Consider the following 11,653-nt stretch of genomic DNA (forward strand, 5'->3'; position numbering starts at 1 on the left):
TAATATTATTTCCATTTTGCAGAGAGAAAAACTGAGGTTCAAAGAATATAAGTGACTCGCCCTATTTAGTAAAGGATAGAGCCAAGAATTCACCCTCAGGGCTGTTGACTCCAAATTGTGACTGAAGCGACTTAGCTGCAGTAGCAGCAACCACTGTATAAACTGCCTTCCTCTATAAAAGTGTTTTGACAATGTTAACTGGAAATAATCATATCCCTCTTTTTATAGAGAGTAGTATTCTGGAGAAACAGCCCTATGATCAATAAAAACAACTGGAAAATTGCTTCTTCTACTTGCTACCAGGAAGAAGAGCAATTAGTGACAGGGTCTTGATGACCTTCAGCAGCACAGAGCCAGGGCCATCTGGCTGTAGGGAGAGCTATGCTTTTAGAGAAGAGACACTTAATAAAAGCCAGTGATTGATTCATTAGCATCCTTGTCTGAAGCTGGAGCCCTCAGTAGCGATTACACCCGTCTCCACTGCCAGGCCCTTTAAGACTTGTGCCTGGGCTTTGAGAAAAGAGGCAGGAAGGAGCAGAGGGACAGGAAAACTTATTTTATTTAGCATGAAAATTGTCATAGAAACGGTAATAAGAAAAGGTGACAAAAATAAAAGTAAATCAAAAACAACATGCAGTGAGAATATGGGGAGGTCACAAAGAAGAAACCTCACCTGCTAATCACACATATGTGATATGCTCAGACAGGTCAGGAACTGCCTAAACACCTACCTGCATGTAAAAAATCACCACCCCCTCCTAGGAGGAATTTTAAAATACTAAAATTAGAAATTATTGTCATATCCTTTATCAAATTGAGGTAGGGGAAGCTGTCTTAAATCTTGGAGACAGAGCCTAGTAGGGCTTGCTGCTGTTGTTGCTGCACATGCCCTGAGGGTCTGAGGTCTTTGCATTCGGTGCTTCCCCTGTAGGAGTGACATGCAGAAGGGACACTCTTAGAGAGTCTCCTCAGAAGCCTCTGACCCAATCTTTGGGGGACTCACCTTCAAGAAACACTGAAGAGGAGATTTAAAGGATCCTAATAAGAACTCTAATGCTGACCAGGAAAGAGGCACAGTTGTGCGACTGTAGTGGCTTTGAAATCAGGCCAGGTCCAAATTCCGCCCTGCCATTTATAGCTTTGTGGCTGTGACAAATAATTTGATGTCTGTAAGCCCCAGTTTCCCCCCTGCTTTGTAAAAATGGAGGTAACTACCTCAACAAGTGCTGGTGCATGTGAAGGGCTGGGCTCCATCCCTGGTACCCACTGAAGCAGTGAGGTCCCCCCGCAGCAAGAGAGACCATGTCAGGTCTGGCTGTGGGTGCAGCGGCAGCAGAGATGGCAGAAGGAACCCTGAGCAAGGGCACTAGTTTCTGGAGCGGAGAGCCCTGCTGGCAGCAGCAGAAGGAAGACTCTGCTCTTTCTAGAACCACTAGGAATTCTACCCAGAGGAGGGAGGCGCTTGGCTGGCTTGGGGTCCCTGGGTGATATGGGCTGGGGTCCAGGACCCAAGGTCTCTGAGACCTTCCAGCAACCTCGGCACACAGCAAGACTTCATAAATATTACTCCTCAGTCCCATTCCCTGCCACTAAGTACCTATGCTGGTTAGTCCGTTGAAAGCAAGTTCAGTTCAGTTCAGTCGCTCAGTCATATCCGACTCTTTGTGAACCCATGAATCGTAGCATGCCAGGCCTCCCTGTCCATCACCAACTCCCGGAGTCTACCCAAACCCATGTCCATCAAGTCGGTGATGCCATCCAGCCATCTCATCCTCTGTCGTACCCTTCTCCTCATGCCCCCAATCCCTCCCAGCATCAGGGTCTTTTCCAATGAGTGAACTCTTCTCATGAGGTGGCCAAAGTATTGGAGCTTCAGTTTCAACATCAGTCCTTCCAATGAACACCCAGGACTGATCTCCTTTAGAATGGACTGGTGGAATCTCCTTGAGGTCCAAGGGACTCTCAAGAGTCCTCCAACACCACAGTTCAAAAGCATCAATTCTTCTGTGCTCAGCTTTTTTCACAGTCCAGCTCTCACATTCATACATGACCACTGGAAAAACCATAGCCTTGACTAGACGGACCTTTGTTGGCAAATATGCTTGAATATGCTATCTAGGTTGGTCATAACTTTCCTTCCAAGGCGTAAGCATCTTTTAATTTCATGGCTGCAATCCATCTGCAGTCATTTTGGAGCCCCCAAAAATAAAGTCTGACACTGTTTTCCACTGTTTGCCCATCTATTTCCCATGAAGTGATGGAACCAGATGCTATGACCTTACTTTCCTGAATGTTGAACTTTAAGCCAACTTTTTCAGTCTCTTCTTTCACTTTCATTGAGAGGCTTTTAGTTCCTCTTCACTTTCTGTCAGAAGGGTGGCGTCATCTGCATATCTGAGGTTATTGATATTTCTCCCGGCAATCTTGATTCCAGCTTGTGCTTCTTCCAGCCCAGTGTTTCTCATGATGTACTCTGCATATAAGTTAAATAAGCAGGGTGACAATATACAGCCCTGACATACTCCTTTTCCTATTTGGAACCAGTCTGTTGTTCCATGTCCAGTTCTAACTGTTGCTTCCTGACCTGCATACAGATTTATCAAGAGGCAGGTCAGGTGGTCTGGTATTCCCATCTCTTTCAGAATTTTCCACAGTTTATTGTGATCCACACAGTCAAAGGCTTTGGCATAGGCAATAAAGCAGAAATAGATGTTTTTCTGGAACTCTTGCTTTTTCAGTGATCCAGTATGTCGGCAATTTGATCTCTGGTTCTTCTGCCTTTTCTAAAACCAGCTTGAACATCTGGAAGTTCACAGTTCATGTATTGCTGAAGCCTGGCTTGGAGAATTTTGAGCTTTACTTTACTAACGTGTGCTGCTGCTAGGTCACTTCAGTTGTGTCCAACTTACTAGCGTGTGAGATGAGGGAATTGGGCAGTAGTTTGAGCATTCTTTGGCATTGCCTTTCTTTCAGATTGGAATGAAAACTGACCTTTTCCAGTCCTGTGGCCACTGCTGAGTTTTCCAAATTTACTGGCATATTGAGTGCAGCACTTTCACAGCATCATCTTTCAGGATTTAAAATAGCTCAACTGGAATTCCATCACCTCCACTAGCTTTGTTTGTAGTGATGTTTCCTAAGTCCCACTTGACTTCACATTCCAGGATGTTTGGCTCTAGATGAGTGATCACACCATCGTGATTATCTGGGTCATGAAGATAATCAAGCCGAGATTATCGAGCCCATCTTTGCAGGAAATGTTCCCTTGGTATCTCTAATTTTCTTGAAGAGATCTCTAGTGTTTTCTACTCTATTGTTTAACATCCTCTATTTTTTTGCATTGATCGTTGAGGAAGGCTTTCTTATCTCTCCTTGCTATTCTTTGGAACTCTGCATTCAGATGCTTATATATTTCCTTTTCTCCTTTGCTTTTTGCTTCTGTTCTTTTCACAGCTATTTGTAAGACCTCCTCAGACAGCCATTTTGCTTCTTTGCATTTGTTTTTCTTGGGGATAGTCTTGATCCCTTTCTCCTGTACAATGTCACTAACCTCTGTCCATAGTTCATCAGGCACCATGTCTATCAGATCTAGTCCCTTAAATCTATTTCTCACTGCATAATCATAAGGGATTTGATTTAGGTCATACCTGAATGGTCTAGTGGTTTTCCCTACTTTCTTGAATTTTAGTCTGAATTTGACAATAAGGAGTTCATGATCTGAGCTACAGTCAGCTCCCGGTCTTATTTTTGCTAACTGTATAGAGCTTCTCCATCTTTGGCTGCAAAGAATATAATCAGTCTGATTTCAGTGTTGACCATCTGGTGATGTCCATGTGTAGAGTCTTCTCTTGTGTTTTCAGAAGAGGGTGTTTGCTATGACCAGTGCGTTCCCTTGTCAAAACTCTATTAGCCTTTGCCCAGAAAGCAAGTAGTTACCATGACATACCAAGAAAGATAGAATGGAAGCTACCCTTCATATCCCCACTCCTGCTCACCAATCCAACTTTGTATTCTACCACATTCTACTTCAAGCTGCACTTTGGCTATCCTGAGCTAATTGTGGTCACCCCGGCTCTGCATACTTTCTGCTCTGCCAGTAGGCCTTTGAATTTACTATTACTTCTTTCTTGAACATTCTTCTGTTCCTCGCTATCTGACTACCAATCTCTTCACCTGACTAACTTCTGACTCAGCTTCTTCAAACCTTAGATGTCACTTCCACTAGGTAATCTGCCCCAGCCCTTCAAGTCTGAAGTAGGTGCCCCTTCTGTGTGATCTCAAAATGCTCTGTTATTGCCTTATCAGAGACTTTATCAAGTAGAACTATAACTGCCTCTTCATGTGTGTGATTTGTTCAAAAACAGTAAGCCATGAAAGCAGAAACAATTTCCATCTTGGTCGCCATAGCAACCCCCATGCTCAGCAGAGTGCTTGGAACATAAATAGGTGCCTAATAAACGTATCTTGAATGACTGACTGCTGCCCCATCACCTGCACCTCTTGTGTAGTGACACAGACTCACTCGTTCATGAAAATGCCCCTAAGATTTCAATACAGGAAGAGCTGCTTCAGCTCAGAACCCCCATCAGGAAGTTCCTCTTCCTAGAAAAGAGGGGAAGGCAACTTCTGCTGTCTGACCACCATAGCACGGAGATCACAGGAACAGCTGGCCGGAGAATAAGGTCAGGAAGGGCAGAGTTGAGGGTAGACAGAGTCAGTGACACAGCACAAAGTGTTCACAATGCTAACAAGACAGAGCGCTCCAGCACCACATAGCCACCCGGGGTTCGTGGGTGACACATGCCGGAGAGGTCAGCAACCGTAGAAAGCCCCTGCCTAGGCCTTGGCACTCCAGCAAAGGCTGAGTAATTATGTTTACTGAGCAAATGAGTCAGAATAAAGAGGACATAACCATCTGAGGCTGGAGCAAGAAGGAACAAGAACAGTGTGGGACACTCAAGAGTCCTCAGCAGGACCTGACAGAACAGATAATGGCCCAGGCCAGACTGAAGTTGTTCTCCTCAGTGAAGCCTCCCCAGTTCTGCAGTCTGAGAACCAGAAGTAGGTGCCAGAATCCTATTGTGTACACTGCACAGTGTGGGGCATAGATCCACATCCAAGATAACCGGATAGGAAAATACCAAGGCTGCTCTCATCTGCAGGGTGGGCGGGGAGCTGAGAGGATGGAATCAGATGGGCCAAGTGTGAGTTACTGTTCTGCCACCTATTAACTCTCTGAATGGAGGCAAATTTCTTCATTTGTAAAATCAATAATACTAGAGCCAATCTATCAGGATTGCTGGGAGGATTATATGACCAAAATAAACATAAAACACTTAGAAAAGCACCTGGCAAATAATAAATGTTCAACAAACATTAGCTATGATTACCATTAATAAACAATAATTGTATGTCATATTTTGCATCAAAGGGTTCTTCCAGTTACCATTAGAGAGAAATACTCAGGCTCCACGTCAGTCCAGAACTAGAGTGGCTAAACTCAAAGACTGCTTTTATGATCCAGCCTACTTCTGCCTTCATACTTTGATTGTCCTTCCTCAGGCTTATGTGGCTTGGGGGTACAAAGTTATAAAAGAAAACTTAATTTCCTAGAGCAGTACTCTCGACAAAATATCAGTAGGAGTAAATCTATACTTGGCACTGCACAAGAAAAGTTCCTTTTTCTTAGACAAGTCTTGAAATATAAAGGAATAGAGAATCATTGATTGCCTCTAAGTAATGTTGGAGAGAACTCTCAGAGATTTTAAATGACTCATGCATTTTCACTTCTGCAGTGAGATACTGAGTGTTCTGTTTTTCCCAGATCACACTGAAAGTGAAGTAGGTTGTCACTACAGGTTTAGGATTTGCTAGCCTGGAGTCTGTTAAGGTCTATAAGGTCTAGTGGATGGATCTGAGGTCGAAAATATTAGGAAAGACAAGAGAAAGCTGTTATAAATTTAAATTTTAGAATGACTAGAATTTTCTCTCAAGTATTAAAGGAGCTCTTGTAAGCACATCTCTACGCACCATAATAGAGGGAAATACAGAAGTGCAAGCTATTTTGGACTCATCACTCATGTATAAATACCAATTCAGTTGCAGTATGCAGTGATAGATGGAAGAACTCAGCCAGGAAACATGCCTCCCTCCTTGTCTTTGGAATGTGTTAGAGAAGTCCTTCCAATTCTCTGCCTAGGTTCTTCCTTTGCCTGGGTATTTTCTTGAGCATTTGTGAACAAGAAGACTTCCAAGAAAAATGCTGAACTAATATGAGAAAAAAAGAGCATTCATATGAACCATCTTAATATCATGTTGGTGGATCTTAATAACATATAATGATAAAAACAATAATGATAAATAATAACCTTAGAGGCAACTGTTTTGTTTTGTTTTGTTTTTGGCTGCTTAGGATCTACTAAATGTCAGATGGAAAAATATTGATATCTCGTAGAAAATGTCATGTTGCTTTAGGTTGTAGAGTGGCTCATTTTTACTATCAAAGGGGGATATGCCTCAAGTTATGTTCAAAGTGTTTTGACTAACACTAAGGGATTTGTCAAGCAGAGGTTTCAAGAACAATGTAAAAATTCATAAGCATAATTATTGTGGAAAAGGCGACCTGTCACCTAATGAAGACTCCATTTATAGGTGCTCAGTTATCTCATACTTCTGCCTGTTACAAAGGAAGAGAGACTCATTACTAAATGCAAAAGGAAATGCTAATTTTCTTCTTGCCAGCCTCTCAAAGGTAGCAACAGCCTTAGCTGAAACAGGCCTCTGGAGCCTCTAGAATTAGGGGCAAGAAATCTCACAACAAAGAACTGATGGAGGGACTTCCCTGGTGGTCCAGTGGTTAAGACTCTGTTCTCCCAAAGCAGGGGCCCCGGGTTCATTCCCTGGTCAGGGAACTAGAGCCTACATCCTGCAACTGAAGATTCCTCTTGCCACAGCTATGACCCAACACAGTCTGTAAATAAATAAATAAATATGTTTTTTAAACTTTGTAAAAAAAAATTTTTTTAATTGATGGAGACTTCCAAACATGCAGTTGGAAGGAAATTCTACTAAAATGCATACACTGAAAGATTTCTCTTTCCTAATGTGTAAGACTTACAAGTGAAAATAAGAGTAGCAACCATTTAGTGAGGGTTTGATGCGTGTTGGGAAATTTACATGTATGATTTCCTCTAACCCTTTACCAGAACACTGTGAAGCAGATATCCTTATCCAAGTTTCACAAAGGAAGACTTTAAGGTGAAGTACTTGTCAAAGTCACACAGTTATTGGGTGACAGAGGCAGGAGGAAAACCCAGCCCATTTGCCCTAAAATGATATGTTCTATCTTACTACATCAAAGTCCCTACACTCATTAGGGAGAGAAAGGGAGTACTCTGATCCCAACAGAAGGAGGGACGTGGACATGCTACTGTAGAAACTTGCGCTTCTATACATTTAAAAATTTTCCATCCATTAAAGACCTACACTATCTAATCTATTCCTCACAAAAGCCCTGTGATTTGGCGGAAAGAACACTTATTTTAAAATAAGCTACGTCAGTGATGTTAAGCAAGTTTCCTGAAGTCACATAGCTGACAGGCAGATTGTCTGGTCCTCTTCTGATTATTCTCCTTATCTTTTCTTTTAACCACATTTTCATCAACAATTCTTTATATTACAAATACCTGGGCCATTTTGCTTGTCTCAGCCCATTTCATCAAAATAACAATGCAACAAGCGTATCAACTTTTTCTTTCACTTTGTCACATTCTAGATTTTACTCTGTATATTAATAGGTTTTTTTTTAACAGTTTGAGCAAAATTAAAGTTTGGCTTAAACGTAACAATGTTGTAGTACATAGGTTAAAGTAGCACAGTCGTGTCTGACTCTTTGCGACCCTGTGGACTGTAGCCTGTCACACTCCTTTGTCCACAGAATTCTCCAGTCAAGAGTGCTGGAATGGGTTGCCATGCCCTTCTCCAGGGGATCTTATCCACCCAGGGATCGAACCCACCTCTCCCACATTGTGGGCAGATTCTTTACCGTCTGAGCCACCAGGGAAGCCATGCCTCAAAGAGTTATTGAGGCTAAAGAAACAAAGCCAGCAGTCTAATTCCTAGGAGTCCTTGCAAGATGAATGCGCTGTGCTGAAGCCAACATAGACCATGGTCTGGACAAACCCAACTATATCTCATCCTCACATTCTCACATATAAAGCTTTAAGGAACATGAACTCATAATGAAAAATCAAAAGCATACATAGTAACAAGGTATCTTGAGAGAGAGTCACAGAAATAACAGGTAGCAAAGTCTGAGCTGCAAAGAGTTTAGATACTGGAATTATCAGACACAAAATGTAAAATCATATATTTAATATTTTTTACAGAAATAAAATTAAGATAGCTTGTCTTGAACAAAAAATTTTAAAAACCATAAAAAAGACCAAGAAAATTTGAAAAAGAATCCAACAGAGCTTCTAGAAATGCACTAATAAGTGGATTAAGAAACAGACTGAAACAGAAAAAATTAGTTATTTGTAAGAGAGATTAAGTAACAATTTACTCTTGCCAAAGAGATTGATCCGGGAGACTGACCCAAATAAAGAATCAGAGATTAAAGCAGATACACAGGAGATCGAATATATGAAAGAAACATAAAATGTATTTACAAAACAGAAACAGACTCACAAACATAGAAAACAAACTTATTGTTACCAAAGGGGAAAGGTTGGAGGAAGGGATAAGTTAGGAATTTATGAGTAACATATACACAACTATTATATATAAAATAGATAATTAACAAGGACCTACCGTACAGCACAGAGAACTCTATACTCAATATTTTGTATCTTAGTCACTTTGTTGTACATCTGAAACTAACAAAACATTGTAAATCAACCATACTTCAATGAAAAAAAAAATTTTAGAAAAAGAATAGTATAAAAATGTTCTAGAAAGATATGATAAAGATAAAGTGAAAGAGGCAAAATTTGGAGAGATTAAGACTGAGCTTTTTGCAACTAGAGATTATTTTACGAAGTCAGAAAGACAAATATCGTATGATATCACTTATATGTGGAATCTAAAATATGACACAAATGAACCTGTCTTTGAAACAGAATCAGAGACCCAGAGAACAGACTTGTGGTGGGGAGAGGGTCAGCGGAGGAATGGACTAGGAGCTTGGGGTTAGCAAATATAAGCTTTTATACGTAGAACAGATAAACACCCAGACCCTACTGTATAGCACAGAGAATTACATTCAATATCCTATGATAAGTCATAATGGAAAAGAGTATTTAAAAAAGAATATGTGTGTATAACAATCATTTTACTGTATGGCAGTAATTAACATTGTAAATCAACTACACTTCAATTTTAAAAGACAGGTTTTCTAGAATTACTGGATGAATTAATGCAAACTTCTAACCATAAAACAAGAAGCCCAGTGCCAAGTGAAGAACTCGTCTTTGTTCACTATACTTGGCCAAGTTACAATGAAGGGAGTTTTCTACGATTTCTTCTATAAAGATTGAATCATTATGATAGAGACATGGTATCTTCATAATATTGTATTACTTTGGCTTCAAAAGTAGGTAATGTGAAAAACATTCTGCCCAGTTTGTTTTGTCTATCCATTAAATTCATTGTGTTTCCTTCCATGACATTACTTTGCTGTTTTTAGTAAAAACCCAGGACACACTGGAATTTAGGCTTTAGGGTAATGTTGAAATCCCTGGATCCCCTCAGTGTCTGGGGTGCACTGTTTGACACTTAGTGATTGCATAATGAAGGCTGTTGACTGACAACCAGCATGATCAGGTCAGAAACAGGAGATAAGAAAGCTTATTGAAAATGACATCTCCAAGAAAAGAACCTACCTGTTTTTCCAGACCTTGAGATAAAATTAGCTTTAGTAAAACCATCCTAATACAGATATCCTAAAGCCCAGTCACAGGAAAGGCTCAGGTTGAAGTAAAAATAATCTTAGCTATCATTTACAGATCATTTTCTATTTGCCATGCACGGTGCTAAGTGTGTAGGTTGCCCAGATGGAACAGTTGGTAAAGAATCCGCCTGCTAATGCAGAATAATGCAAGAGATGCAGGTTTGATCCCTGGGTCAGGAAGATCCACTGCAGGAGGAAATGGCAACCCACTCCAATATTCTTGCTTTAAAAATGCTAAGGACAGAGGAGCCTGGCAGGCTGCCGTCCATCAGATTGCAAAGAATCAGACACGACTGAGTGACTAAGTATGCATGCATGTGCTAAGTGTGTAATGAGGAGAAAACATGAATTATTTTCTATCTTGTTCAACAAAAGTTCTTTAGCTTACATAACTGAAAACAAGTTCCTTATATTTTCTATGAATTAATGAATCTTAAGCCTAGTGTGTTCATCTATTATCATAATATGAAAAGGTATCACAAGATAAATATGAATAAAATTAAATTTCTTTCACTTTAACTTAGAAAAGTAAACTTCATGCTATGAAATTTTTAAAAAATTGATGAAAAGCTTGGGTTTGCTGAGATCATTTTAATCTGAGTGCAGTAAAAACACGCATTAAATGATATGATACCCATGGAGGAATAGTCAGAAAAAGGCTTCTCAGTTTACCAGTTTGGTAACCAGATACAGCACAGCCTTGATCCCAGGCCAGTAATTCTCAAATTTTAAAGTACAGCAGATCACCAAAAACTTAGTAATTAAGGTAGATTCCTGACCCAACTGGAAGGATTTTTATTTATCAGGTTTGGATCAAGACCCACAATTTTATTCTTCTTGCAGGCACCTCAGGAAAATATGGACAGGTGGTCCAGAATATTTCACACAAAATTCTATTATAGGAGAACTAGCTCTCTCTTTCCTATGAACCCCCAAGAATCCTGAATAACTCCAGTTCAACCATAGAAGTGATCCAGTTTGCAAGGGTCCAGTTTAGTCTGAATCCTTAAGTAACTCTGATCTGGATCCATAATCAAAGAGACAGATCAGAGCCATAATTATTTTCAGGTATAAAGTAAACTACTATTTATTATGACAGCATCTTTAATAACTGATTAAAAAACAGCAGGCGCTTACAGAAATTTTTTCATATGCCCATCCATCTCTTCCCTCCTCCAAAAAGAGAATAGGCTCACCTTTTGATAGTCATTATGGTAATGAGCCATTTTCCCTTTGTTTTCAACTTCAGATTCAGTTTCAAGAGCGACAAAGAATAATTTGGGCAAAACCAATACTTGCAACATTTTTCATTTGATCTGAAGCAAGAGTGGTCAGTATGTTTATCTGATTGCATTGTAACCTATTGGACAGCAAAGCCTCTTTGAAGTAAAGCACCATGCTGAGTGGCTGAAACTAAGAGGTGAAGAGGATATGTAAACAGCTTTGCTAAAAGCAATTCTGAATTTGCCCTTTCTTTGAAGCAAGCCTTTGAAGTACTTTTTAGGAAATGTTTTCTTAAGATAGAGAGTATCACAAGTAATAGATCCTAATTATTATTAAGACATAAGATTTTGTCATTTCTGTTTAATGGGTGAACCACAAACATTTACTCTCACTCATAGAGAAACTCATAGAGGACTTCCCTGGTGGCTCAGATGGTAAAGCATCTGCCTACAATGTGGGAGACCTGGGTCGGGAAGATCT

General features: G+C 40.2%; 1 protein-coding gene and 1 non-coding gene across 3 annotated transcripts in view; one reads left to right on the plus strand and one right to left on the minus strand.

Annotated features, from left to right (window-relative positions):
• LOC101109838 (uricase) overlaps nucleotides 1-11,262 on the minus strand; it is a 32,704-nt gene extending 21,442 nt beyond the window's left edge. For both annotated transcript variants that reach the window (XM_004002137.5, XM_060411314.1), the window contains exon 1: nucleotides 11,146-11,262. In XM_004002137.5, the coding sequence (XP_004002186.4) occupies nucleotides 11,146-11,253 (108 nt within the window). In that variant the 5' untranslated portion in view covers nucleotides 11,254-11,262. The remainder of the gene's footprint in view (nucleotides 1-11,145) is intronic.
• Nucleotides 6,839-6,911, plus strand: TRNAG-CCC (transfer RNA glycine (anticodon CCC)). Its single transcript has one exon. It is a non-coding gene; the product is annotated as a tRNA-Gly (tRNA).
• Nucleotides 11,263-11,653: the final 391 nt, after the last annotated feature.

This window comes from Ovis aries, chromosome 1 (genome assembly GCF_016772045.2).
Source record: "Ovis aries strain OAR_USU_Benz2616 breed Rambouillet chromosome 1, ARS-UI_Ramb_v3.0, whole genome shotgun sequence".
Taxonomy (NCBI): Eukaryota; Metazoa; Chordata; class Mammalia; order Artiodactyla; family Bovidae; genus Ovis; species Ovis aries.